At 40.6% G+C, this 13,995-nt stretch overlaps 2 protein-coding genes across 3 annotated transcripts in view; one reads left to right on the top strand and one right to left on the bottom strand.

The window, feature by feature from the left end:
* LOC144960167 (uncharacterized) overlaps window positions 1–13,995 on the bottom strand; it is a 289,349-nt gene that overhangs the window by 178,910 nt on the left and 96,444 nt on the right. The window lies entirely within an intron of this gene.
* LOC144960164 (hemicentin-1-like) overlaps window positions 1–13,995 on the top strand; it is a 131,679-nt gene that overhangs the window by 87,016 nt on the left and 30,668 nt on the right. For both annotated transcript variants that reach the window (XM_078893174.1, XM_078893173.1), the window contains 10 exons: window positions 758–1,051; window positions 1,565–1,852; window positions 2,731–3,024; window positions 3,535–3,825; window positions 4,891–5,089; window positions 5,781–5,875; window positions 7,348–7,638; window positions 9,523–9,819; window positions 11,446–11,565; window positions 12,029–12,202. In XM_078893174.1, coding sequence (XP_078749300.1) covers window positions 758–1,051; window positions 1,565–1,852; window positions 2,731–3,024; window positions 3,535–3,825; window positions 4,891–5,089; window positions 5,781–5,875; window positions 7,348–7,638; window positions 9,523–9,819; window positions 11,446–11,565; window positions 12,029–12,202 — 2,343 coding nt within the window. The remainder of the gene's footprint in view (window positions 1–757; window positions 1,052–1,564; window positions 1,853–2,730; window positions 3,025–3,534; window positions 3,826–4,890; window positions 5,090–5,780; window positions 5,876–7,347; window positions 7,639–9,522; window positions 9,820–11,445; window positions 11,566–12,028; window positions 12,203–13,995) is intronic.

Raw genomic sequence — 13,995 nt, 5'->3', positions numbered from 1 at the left:
AACAATTTGGGGGGGGGGGGGGGGGGGGAGGGGGATACAAATGGCTTTTCATGCGAACAAATGGCTTTTCATGCGAACAAATATAAATAAACAATGATAAGCGAGGTGACTTGGTGATTAAACATTGTCCAGGGAGTACTTTCTTACTTACTTACTTACTTATTCGAACCAGCGACCACCTGAGCTCTAGCCCTTCGGTCTTGTGCCATGAGGGACTACGATCACCATCTTAAACACTCTCGCTTATTTGCCACAATGCAAGGATATTAACATCTAACTTGCTCAGTTAGACACGATTTGGTAGTAGTAGTGCCGTATGGTCTTCACACCTCCAAGTGTGACTCATTCAGCCATTTGATGTAGTCGTCATCAGCTTTGTGGATAGCAGGATAGCCGCCCACTATGGATGTTGATGGACAGTGAAGTACCACATGGTCGATGTCCTGATTTGGAGCGTTACAGGCTTGGCATGTTGGTGTTGTTATGTAGCCCCATTTGTGGAGATTAGATGCTGTTCTACCGTGTTTAGATCGTAGTCTGTTACAGGAGGACCACTGTTTTCTGTTTAGTGTGTAGAAACCTGGGAGTGGTGTTGCTGTAGGGTCTTCGATTAGATCACTGTTGTTTGGTTTGTTTTTCTCCCATTCAGTTTTCCAGCTATCAGATTTGGTGATTCCCTACAACGTCGTACGGAAATACGAAATTCCGATTTGAGACACTGATGCTTTATCAAATTAACCATTCTCTCTTTCCCCAGGACAACCCACAGTGACGACGGGGAATACTAATCCAACAGCTACAGAGGGAGACAAGGACCTCGTGCTGCAATGTGGATTCCAATCCAATCCGAAGGCGAGTGAGATGTATTGGACAAAGGATGGTTCTCGACTGGACACGGTTGGTCAGCCCAGCAAGTACCTGGGTGGAACTGTGGACAGTCCCAGTCTAACCATACGAACAGTGGCGGCGTCCGATAAAGGGCAGTATGTCTGCCACGTAGTCAATTCTGATGGAACAGGCTCTAGTCCAGCCATACAGTTGAACGTGAGATGTAAGAAGATTTCATTTGAAAACAAATATAAGTAAATGAATATCTAATAATAGTTCCCATAACTAACATAGAATTAATTACATGTCATTTTTTTACCTTCTTCTTCTTCTTCTTCTTCTTCTTCTTCTTCTTCTTCTTCTTCTTCTTCTTCTTCTTCTTCTTCTTCTTCTTCTTCTTCTTCTTCTTCTTCTTCTTCTTATAGCCGTAGTGCAGCGCCGCAAATTGAGCTAGGGCGAGGTGACTTGCTCAAGGCCACACAGTGCAGGGGCGGGTGATCGAACTCGGTACCTTTCGGGTACGACTCAAAGATCGTAACGCTGAGACACGCTGCCCCATAGCCTGGAGTTTTCAATGAGTTTTGAACCGGAGCAGAGGAAGGTCTGACGTCACGACTTCTACTTCCAATTTTATTATTATACACAATTACACAATAATACGTACAGTCACAGGACAACTTTACTCGTGACATTATATAATATCAATTTTTTCTTCCCCCCCCCCCCCCCCCCCCAGATAAACCAATCGTCTCAGTAGACTCAACGGCTATATCTGTGCCAGCCAGCACTCCAACAACCCTGACATGCACAGTTGACGCACACCCCAAACCGAAGTCAGTCTACTGGGCCATCTTTGGACAGAGGATCAACACCTCGAACAGCGCCAAGTACGAAGGCGGCACTGTCGACCAACCCAACCTGAGCATCGTCAAGTCGGCACTTATAGACTCCGGAGATTATACATGCGTCGTTGAAAATGATGTTGGAATTACCAAGAGCAAAGTTCTAAGTGTCAGCTTTACCAGTAAGTTGGAGACACAAATATCTGATCCACAAAAACGCCGCCATACTAAAAAAAAAATAATTAAAAAATGAGCTTTTATATAGCGCAATGTCCATTAATTGTGCTCAAAGCGCTTTACAAGGGGTCCCTGGTCAACAGCAACATATAACATGTAGGACGGGACATGTCGCCTGTTAGGCGATATTACAAGCTTTCGGACAAAGACAACGCTGTTAACGGCCAGGTACTCATTTTACACCTGAGTATGGTGAGAGAATGTGAGTAAAGTCTTTTCCAAGGACTCAACTATGCGCCGAGCGAGGCTCGAACCCAGGACCTTCCGATCCGAAAGCGAGTGTCATACCACTAGACCACATAGCCGCACATACTACGAGAAAACACATTTTGAAAATGCTGACCAGAAAACTCGTCCTTTCTCAACCCACCCCCCCCCCCATACCCCTACCCATACCCCCATACCCTTCCCCCCCCCCCCTTTTTTTTTTGTTCTCTTTCCGGCTAATTGTATTTCCAATACTTTCCTTCCCGCGTACTGGATGTTTGTAGTCTGATTTCTAATATAATCTAGTGAGAACTAATTATTCAAAATGGCTGTCTAAAAACAATAACAAAGAGCTGAGTGACGTCAATATCCTTCCTTCTATAGATAGTATGCGCTTGCCTAAGAAGCTCACAACATTGCCATCCGGAAGTATAACTGGACCAAAACTAGGTGTAACGTTGAACGTTTATAGCCTGGTTAATACAGTTAAGTGAGAATTAGTCACACAAAAAAAAACAAAAAAAACCAATAACAAAGGCATACGTGACATCATCTTCGTTCTATCCATACAAACAATCTTAACAATTTTTTCTTCTTCATTAATTCATCCTTTCAGGCATTCCCAAAGTCACAGCCACTGTCCCAGCAGGCCCTATACCGGAAAACAGTGCAAACGTTGCACTGTCATGCGACTTCCAATCCGTGCCATCTGCGGACGTCCTCTACTGGACCAAAGGCGGATCTCAAATCAGCTCCAGCAATCAGGCGGATAAATACAGTGGCGGCACGTTATCCAAACCAACTCTGACCATCCTCACTATTGCCTACACCGATCGCGATGAATATGTCTGCCACGTGAGAAACTCCATTGGGACAGGGTCCAGTCCAGGGGATAACTTGAATGTCACCTGTAAGTTTTTGGAACTAAAAATTAAAAATAGGTGTCTGTTCATTGAAACAAACACAATTTATAAATTGAAAAATGGAAACGACTCGTCATGGGTTTGCCTTTTTCTCAATGGTCACTGCTTATCATGCATTGATATATTAAGAAAAACATTTTTATCGCAATGATTTCTTGCTTAATCATCTCATTTAGTCATTGCCACAGTGACCTAAATACAAGATTTAAGATTTTAAAAGTTGTGACCAATTGTTGCCTTTTGCTAGAATAACAAAAGAAAAGAAAAACAACACAAAAACAACAACAACAACAACAACTAAAACAAGCAAAAAAGAAAACCCACCAAAAAAAAATTAAAAAACAACAAAAAAACCTCCTCCCGCACCCCCCCCCCCCCCCCCCCCGAAGACAAAAAGAAAGCAAAAAAAAAAAATTAAATTAAAAAGCAAACTACAAAACAACAAAATGATCCAAAAAAAAAAAATAACAACTCAAGAAATGTGATTCCATCCACAGACGCCCCACGCCTCATTGTGTCCAACAGCGTCATCACGAGTAGTCCAGGCACGAAGGTCAATCTAGCCTGTCAAATCAATGCCAATCCACCGCCGACTGAGGTCTACTGGCGTAAGGCCGGTGTTCAATTAAGCTCCGCCAACAACCCGTCCAAGTACCTAGGCGGTTCCATCGATAACCCTACCCTCAGCATCGTGTCCTTGACCTTTGACGATAGTGGGAGTTACACGTGTGTTGCTGTCAACAGCGTTGGGACGACTGTCAGCAAGGATGTTGTCGTCAGCACCACCAGTAAGTTTTGTTGTTATGAAAAGTGCAGCTGTATTCTGAACGTATTGTCATAAATATAAAACTTGGGTTAATTTTGTGTTTGATCAAAAACAGTGGATACAGTTTGTTTTATATACTTGACAAAACCGGTTGTATTGATGTTATACGTTTAGGTTAAATATTCACAACACTCGACAGCCGGACATAACGTAACAACGCACAAAATTTTACGTAACCTTGAACGTTTAAAGTCTGATTGATATAATTTAGTGAGAGGTAATCATTAAATTGGCTGTGTCAAAGCAATAACAAAATGACCGAATACAATCTTAATTGAGTCATTAAAAGGAGAATATGGCAATGGTTGGGGAATGTCTGTCGCAGACTTGAAAAAACGATGACAAGGAATGCTCTGTGATGGACGCCTCAAGGAAAGAAGGAGAAAGGCAGCCCGAAGGATACCTTGAGACGTACCGTGAAGAGGGACCTAAAGCAGAGAAGCCTGTCCCTCGAGGTGGCCCCAAGAATAGCTGCTGACAGGACCAGGCGGAGGTCCCTTGCACCGCCACAAGTGCCAGTTGTTCCTTCTGACAGAGCTGCCAATATGAAATGGAAGTCGGTTTGGATTAATTCAATACTTCCAGGGGGCGGGGACATCAACTCCTCGAAACTGGGGAGAAGTTTGCCAGGTTTTTTTTCACCAGCAAGAGGAAACATTGGGTCAATCGTCAATCGGCTTCAATGGAGAGCATGCTTTGCGGCACGCTCACTTCATCAGTGGGGACTTGCCACCTGTTCAACATGTACTCGTTGTGGTCAAGAGCCCGAAACCGCAGAGCAAATAGTTGGACGGTGCTTTGTGACGAAGCTTCCGGGCGGGTTCGCGAGGATCGTGCACGATTGCGGTGATGCGTTTACGTCCTGGATAGATCGTCATAACATGGTAGTGTTGAGAACCATTAGAAGCTGCTACCCGGAGAGGATTGAGTGAGTGATTAAATCTCTAAAATCGTTGTCTAAACACAATAACAAAGAACAGAGTGACGTCGAGTTCATTCCATCTATAACTCTCTTTTTTTTCCCCAGACGTGCCAGTCGTGTCGATCACCCCTGCATCCATCACCGTTGAATCCGGTACGGCTTCTCACCAAATCACGTGCAGCCACATCTCAAACCCCGCGGCCAATCGAGTGTATTGGACGAAAGACGGAAAGGAGCTGGACACAGCCAGTCAGCCCGCCAAATACACCGGTGGGAATCTAGCCTCTCCCAGTCTGGTCATCAAGTAAGGATAATCGAATTAGTCGTTTAACCCTCTCCTTAAAAACCTATTGGAGAATCGTCACATTTGTTACTATGCAACCGTCACGTTTCTCATCCAGATTTCATTTCTTTTTGCTCCAGCTATAAAAACTTGACATTCTGTAATAGAGCCCATATTGTCGAACAATATTATGTATAGAATGTGCTTGTTGCTTTTCTGTTTGAGTAAGAACTGACTGTTTTTGTGTTGGGTGGGTGTGAAGTTTTGAGGAAAATTTTGAAAATGGCTGGTAAGGAGAGGGTTAAATATTATGTGCGGCTATGTGGTCTAGTGGTATGGCACTTGCCTTCTGATCGGAAGGTCCAGAGTTCAAGTCCCGCTCAAAAGCGGTGCTTAATTGAGTCCATGGAAAAGGTTCGTTACTCACTTTCTCTCACCGTATTCAGGTGTAAAATGAGTACTTTGCCGTTGAAAGCGTTGCCTCTGTCCTAAAAAAAAAATGCGATATCGCCTAACAGGCGTCATATCTCATCCTACATGTTAAGTGTTGCTGTTGGTTAGGGACCCATTGTAAAACGTTTTGAGCACTTTTAATTGATATTGAGGTAAATAAAAGTTATTATTATTATTATTATTATTATTATTATTATTATTATTATTATTATTATTATTATTATTATTATTATTATTATTATACCCACTCTCCCCTCAGGAACGTGGACAAATCTGACCGAGGTGTCTACGTTTGTAAAGTGGTCAATTCATTGGGCACGGGGTTCAGCACAGACTCGACGTTGGACGTCACTTGTATGTTGATAGCTTTTTATATCGATATCTATATTGTTGATTGTGTGTAAATGTGTGTGTTAGTGTGTGTATGTGTGTATTTGTGTGTGTAAACTGTGTATTTGTGTGTGTAAACTGTGTATTTGTGTGTGTAAACTGTGTATTTGTGTGTGTAAACTGTGTATTTGTGTGTGTAAACTGTGTATTTGTGTGTGTATGTGTGTGTTTGTGTGTAAGTGTGTGTTTCTGTGTAAGTGTGTGTTTGTGTGTGTAAGTGTTTTAATCTGTTTTAATGGTGTGTTAGCTGTACTCTTTCTTGATTATGAAGAATATATATGTATTTACTCAGTTATTTCCCTTGTTTAATATAGCTGTAACAGGGAAAAATCTAAGGCCTGGAACTGAAATGTTATGATTGATTGCCAGAGTGGTTCTATAGCGTCTAATACAGATGGTTTTTATTTTATGAGTCTTGGTAACCTGTGTGAAAATTTTCATGCTGTCAACTCGAATGTGCACGGTTTTAGCCTCATTTCCCCGAAGTTGCTTGTAAGTTTATATTGTTTTAAGTCAACACCCAAGTGTTTGTTTAAGTGCATGTATGTGTGGGTAAGTGTGTTTATGTGTTTGCGTTTTAAGTTGTAACCACATTCCCATGCTCGTGTTGTCATCCGGTTAGAAACCATTATGGCACAGCGTAAAATCATATCACCTTTATGGTGAGAGACAAGAGGTATTGGATAAGAACGGACAAAAGAAATAATGGAAATTAGCAATAGGGAGATATCCAAATAATTTGTAACAGCCCTGTGCTAGAACCAGAGAGAGAAAGAGAGAGAGAGAGAGAGAGAGAGAGAGAGAGAGAGAGAGAGAGAGAGAGAGAGAGAGAGAGAGAGAGAGAGAGAGAGAAAGAGAGAGAGAGAGAGAGAGAGAGAGAGAGAGAGAGAAAGAGAGAGAGAGAGAGAGAGAAAGAGAGAGAGATACAGAATATTGTTAACTCACTCAATCCTAGAGATTTTTCTACTATTTTTAAAATTGGAAAAAAATGTATTAAAAATGAGCATGTACAAAGATAGTTTTATTCAACTACCATTAACATGTAAAAATGAAAAACAATAGCTTTGATACTACGCCTATAATTTGTCTCAGTAAAATGTAATAAATAGGCATGGGGTAAAAGTAACCCGGGTAAACTACGGATATAGTCAGTCTTAGGGTTGTGTGAGTTAATCATAATAATATGATTTATATATATATATATATATATATATATATATATATATATATATATATATATATATATATATATATATATATAAAGTATATATATATTATGATATTATAGTTATTTCCCCCAAGTATGCATTGTCGGCCGTGAACGGTCACATCAAACTCCTATTGTAAATTTCTATAATACACTTAAATATCAAGGTTTAATTGTCCATGTTAAATTTTTTTCCTTATCTAACATCCCTCATAATTTACTTTTTCAGTCAAACCCGATCTCGTGGTCCCAATCACCCCTGTCCAAGGGTCCACCGGCTCCCCCGTCGTCTTGCCATGTTCGGTGGACGCCAATCCACAACCCACCAATCTCTACTGGACCAAGGATGGGATACGCATCGTTCCGTCGAACAGCCCTGGAAAGTACAGTGGAGGCTCCTTATCTAAACACAGCCTAACGATCCAGTCTCCAACCTTTGACGACTCCGGAAGCTACCAGTGTGTTGTAGTCAACGACATTGGCACCACGACTAGCGGCTCGGTTAAAGTTGATATCATTAGTAAGTTTAAAGTCATTTGTGGTCAAGTGGTATGACACTCGCTTTCGGATCGGAAGGCCCTGGGTTTGAGCTTCGCTCGGCGCATAGTTGAGTCCTTGGAGAATGCTCTTTACTCACATTCTCTCACCGTATTCAGGGGTAAAATGAGTACCTCGCCATTAACAGCGTTGTCTCTGTCCGGAGAAAATTGTAATATCGTCTAACAAGCGTCATGTCCGTCCTAAATGTTTAATGTTGCTGTTGGTCAGGGACCCCTTGTAAAGCGCTTTGAGCACGTTTAGTGGATATTGCGCTATATAAAAGATCAATTTTAAAACTCAGCTCTGATTTTTAAAAAAACAAAACACCGCGTATTTAAAAAGTTGGCCAGAAAATTCATCCTTTAAATATCGTCGATGTAAGTGACCCTCATCTGGGCAAAAACTCTCAAACCTGGGATTTTTAATGAAGACCTCTAAGGTCCCAGTTTTGAGAATTTTTGCTAAGATGAAAGTCATTTAAATCGATCGATATGAGAAGACAACCAAAGGCAGCATAATTTATTACAATAGTGCATCAAAACAGTAGTCACAATAACAAGAAGAAGAAGAAGAATAACAACTACTACTACTACAACAACTTCTACTACTACTACTACCACCACCACCACCACCACCACCACTACTACTACTACTACTACTACTACTACTACTACTACTACTACTACTACTACTACTACTACTACTACTACTACTACTACTACTACTACTACAACTTCTACTACTACTACTACCACCACCACCACCACCACCACCACTACCACTACTACTACTACTACTACTACTACTACTACTACTACTACTACCACTACTACCACCACTACCACTACTACCACCACCACCACCACCACCACTACTACTACTACTACTACTACTACTACTACTACTACTACTACTACTACTACTACTACTACTACTACTTCTACTACCACTACCACCACCACCACCACCACTACTAGCTACTACTACTACTACTACTACTACTACTACTACTACTACAACTTCTACTACTACTACTACAACCACCACCACCACCACCACTACTACTACTACTACTACTACTACTACTACTACTACTACTACCACCACCACCACCACCACTAAACTTCTACTACTACTACTACCACCACCACCACCACCACTACTACTACTACTACTACTACTACTACTACTTCTACTACTACTACTACTACTACTACCACCACCACCACCACCACCACTACTACTACTACTACTACTACTACTACTACTACTACTACTACTACTACTACTACTACTACTACTACTACTACCACCACCACCACCACCACCACCACTACTACTACTACTACTACTACTACTACTACTACTACTACTACTACTACTACTACTACTACTACTTCTACTACCACTACCACCACCACCACCACCACTACTAACTACTACTACTACTACTACTACTACTACTACTACTACTACTACTACTACTACTAATACTACTACTACTACAACTTCTACTACTACTACTACAACCACCACCACCACCACCACTACTACTACTACTACTACTACTACTACTACTACTACTACTACTACTACTACTACTACTACTACTACTACTACTACTATCATCATCATCATCATCATCATCATCATCATCATCATCATCATCATCATCATCATCATCATCATCATCATCATCATTACTGTACTTCTACCAACACTGCTGCTACGATCACGAATTCAACTTCTTCTCCTACATACTCATTTTAATGCCCTAATATACGTCTCCAAACCACAAGAATGTTTCACAATCATAATACTAATTAACCATTTCGACAATTTCCCACGATATCATTTTCCCCAGGTATTCCATCCGTTACGGCTATTCTAACAGTCTCCAGCGTGTCTGAAGGAGCCAGCAACATCATCCTGACCTGTAACTTCAAAGCCAACCCTGAGGCGACAGATTTACACTGGGCCAAAGACGGAGTGCGTATTAATTCTGCGGCTCTGCCCTCCAAATACTCCGGCGGTACTCTCGACACGAGCCCTAACCTCACTATCAGAACAGTGGAGCGTTCGGACAAAGGGACCTACTTATGCCGCGTCACAAACGATCAAGGGATAGGATCTAGTCTTGGACTATCTTTAGACGTCACTTGTAAGTCTTGGCACTAACCTTTTTTTGTTTGTTTGTTTTGTTTTCTTTTTGCCCATACTTTTGTTTAACCATCTCCTTACCACCTGACCTAGATACAGCAAAATCGTCACATTTGTTACGACACAATATACATTTTTTCTTATTCAGATTTATTTTATACATCACAATGATATTTGTTTAATTAAAAATTACCTTAAGTTGTTTTGTAGAGAGATTGTTTCATTTTTAAAAATCCATTTTTGCTGGGTAAGCCTGACATTTTTGGGAAATACTGAAAATCATCGATACGGAGAGAGTTAATGGACCTGGCCGACCTGTATAAAGTAGGAAGTAATGTGTAAGTTTTCTACTATCTTCGGACACTATTTGTTGCCTTAGGCTATTTTAGTCGTCACTTGTAAGTGTAAATTGTGTAGTTTTTCATCTATTGTCGGACACCGCCTGTTCTCTTTTATCATTTTAGACGTCTTCGCGAAGTCCCAGGTGGTGAGAGTTCTTGTCAAGATGACCTTCAATTAAATCGATCGATTATCTGAAGGAAGAATTTTATGGTCAAAATGTGACCCATCGTCTCAAAACGGTATTATGTCGGAATGAACCATATGCTTCAAAGCGAAATTAAATGATAAACTGGTCAAAAATATAAATTGTTGACATTAGCACCCTAAAATATGGCATCCATTCTCCTCAATAAAACACACAAACTCAACACAAGTCTGATATTTCTGTCTATAAATTCAATTTTCAACATCTTACCCAACCCGACTTAATACCGTTTTGAGGCGAAGGGTCACAAATTTTCAATGCATGTTTTTCCAGATAAAGGCAGTTAGCAGGTTAAACGCCATAAAATCACCAAGAAAAATTTGAAATTTCAAGGCACTCAAGGCTTTGTTCTATCTGGGTGGGGTTCCTGACCTCCCATAATGGGCAAGGAAGTACTTGCTATGTCTTCTATCCCCCCCTGTATCTGTTTTTCAATTACTTTCTGTCTTAGTCTTGGAATTAGATTATTTAGTTTTGTCCTGACCCTGGCCGGAATCTTTGGCTGGGAGGGAAACAGTCGAAGTATAGTTATCGTTTTGGGAGATGATATTTTTTCCTTGTAAATCATCTCTTTGTTACGTACCTATTGTTATTTTTTATTTTTAACATTATGATTTGTAAACATTTGAGTGTATTCCTCTTAGAGGGATATTGTGTTCGCGTCTGGGTGAGACTTTTAGGTGATCTCAAATTAAGTACTTTGATAGTGTCCTCTTGGAATCTACATCTGATTCCTATTTGAACAAATTTCCCTTTGTCTCACCTTTTCTTGGGTGCTTTAATTGTAATTCTAGAACTTTTGACTATCCCATTTTCTTCCTTTGTACTGGCGCTGATATGACCTTCATGTGTTGCGCCTTAAAACTTTTAAAAACAAAAGACAAACAAATACCATCAAATCACCAAGAAAAATTTGAAATTTCAAAACACTCGTCTTTGTTCTATGGGGCAAACAAGACAAAATTGTCCTCTTTAAGTCACTAATAAATGACAACAAATTGCAGTTTTCTCACAATTATGAAAATGCAACTTAGCAGTTTGTGACGTGGCCTCCTCACTGTTTGCTTTTATCTATTCCAGATAAACCAACAATAACAGTAACTGATACACCGATTTTGTCCGAACCCGGGAATGCAGTAACTCTTATCTGTTCAGTTACCGCCAACCCAGGTGCTACAGATTTGTATTGGGCTAAAATTGGTAAGGATGTCTATGTGAACATTTCAAATAATATTATGTCAATTCGGTCACAAAACTGTCTAACACAAATTATGCACAAAAATGTCGTGCATCATCATTATCATCATATTGATCTTTATCATTATCATCATGATCATCATCATCATCATCATCATCATCATCATCATCATCATCATCATCATCATCATCACCATCATCATCATCATCATCATTATCATCATCACCACCACCACCACCACTACCAGAAACAGCAGCAACACCACCACCACCACCACCACCACCATCATCATCATCATCATCATCATCATCATCTTCATGATTATCATCATCATCATCATCATCATCATCTTAATCATCATCATCATCATCATCATCATCATCATCATCATCATCATTACCACCACCACCACCACCATTACCACCACACCATCTTCATCATCCATACCATTCCTCACTCCATCAGGTGGAAGTCGTATCAGTTCCAGCACCAACCCCAGCAAGTACCGAGACGGGACTTTGTCCACTCCAACTTTGACCATTTTAGACGCTGGCCTTAACGACAGTGGAAATTACACTTGCGTGGCCACCAATACCATCGGCACCACAACAAGCGGAGAGGTCTCTGTGCAAATCGTGGGTAAGTTATACTTAACCAGTTAACTTGCTGTACTCAGGAAAAAAGTGCGGCTATGTTTGTCTAGTGGTATGACACTCGCTTTCGGATCGGAAGGTCCTGGGTTCGAGCCTCGCTCGACGCATAGTTGAGTCCTTGGAAAAGACTCTTTACTCACATTCTCTCACCGTACTCAGGTGTAAAATGAGTACCTGGCCGTTAACAGCGTTGTCTTCGTCCGAAAAATTGTAATATCGCCTAACAAGCGTCATGTCTCGTCCTACATGTTAAATGTTGCTGTTGACCAGGGACCCCTTGTAAAGCGCTTTGAGCACGTTAAGTGAATATTGCGCTATATAAAAGCTCAAAAAAAAAAAAACAAAAAAAAAAAACACGAATTCAAAAATTTGGCCAGGAAACTCGTCCTTCGAATATCGATCGATTTAAACGACCCTCATTAGCAAAAACTCTCAAACCCGAGACATCGTGGACATTAAGATAAAGTGGTCATATTTGTAGTTCTGATAACCTAACGCTATTGTGGGTTTTCTTTTCTTCTTCTTCTTCTTCTTCTTCGTTCCTCTGATGGACATCTATGGCTGCAGTCCGATATCTGCTATGAAGTCTGTGGTCCGCTTTAGGTCCTCAGCCTCACCATAGAGCTTTGTGTTGAGTGATGTAGGGGTGACCCAGTGGTTCGAACGTTGCACGTTGTATAATGGGCAATCCATAAACACGTGTAAAGTGGTTTCATGGTCGGTTCTACATGGGCAATAAGGGGTTGTTCCAATACCTAGCTTTGTAAACATATGTCCTCTTAGTCTATTGTGTCCTATTGGTTTTCTTTTAACATTGTTGTGATGGACACTATTTTGTATTCGTTTGGCTGGGTGGGGATCCTGACCTCCCATAGTAGGCAGGGGGGTACATACTGTGTCTTCTATCCCCTTATATCTGTTTTCCACCATGCTTTCTGTCTTTGTCTTGGAATGAGATTACTTAGTTTTTTTCCTGGCCCTGGTCGGAGTCCTGGCTGGGAGGGAAACAGTCAAATGCATAGTTATTGTTTTGGGAGATGATATTTTTTTCCTTGTAAATCATCTCTCTGTTATGTATTAGTATATTTGTTATTTTTTAATGTATAATGTAAGCATTTGAGTGTGTTCCTCTTTGTTGGATATTGTTCTTGTGTCCGGATGAGACTTACTCAAACTAAGTACATTGGTGGTATGCTCTTGGAATCTACATCTGATTCCTATTTGTTCCCAGTTCCCCTATGTCTTACTTTCTCTTGGGTGCTTCAATTGTAATTCTAGAACTTTTTACTATCCCATTTTCTTCCTTTTTACTGGCGCTGATATAACCTAAATGTGTTGCAAGCGCCGTAAAACCCTTAAAAACAAAAACAAAACATATTCGTTTGGGAGTATTTCCATTACAACAATGGACTTATAGCAAAATTTAACTGGGTTGTCAGATCAGAAAATAATCAAACATCGATCGAAACAGTTTTATTTTAAGTCATCGATGACCAAATTCGGTCCAATGATACATCTATAAATAGAATGAAGTTGACGTCACTCGGGTCTTTGTTATTGCTTTTTTTTTTTTTTTGCCATCCACGTTTATGAGCCATTCTCACTTAACTGTATTATCAGGACTATAAGTATTCATGGTTACACATTGTTTTGTGTGTTGGTCTGTTATACTTCCGGATGGGCATGCTGTGAGATTCTAAGCCAAGCGCATACTATCTATAATAGACGTGTGTACACACACACACACACACACACACACACACACACGCACACACACAC

Source organism: Berghia stephanieae, chromosome 14 (assembly GCF_034508935.2).
Source record: "Berghia stephanieae isolate SIO BIC M18660-M18661 chromosome 14, UCSD_Bste_1.3, whole genome shotgun sequence".
NCBI classification, from domain to species: Eukaryota; Metazoa; Mollusca; class Gastropoda; order Nudibranchia; family Aeolidiidae; genus Berghia; species Berghia stephanieae.
The sequence above is the reverse complement of the archived record's forward strand: the minus strand, read 5'-3'. Positions and strand labels throughout refer to the sequence as shown.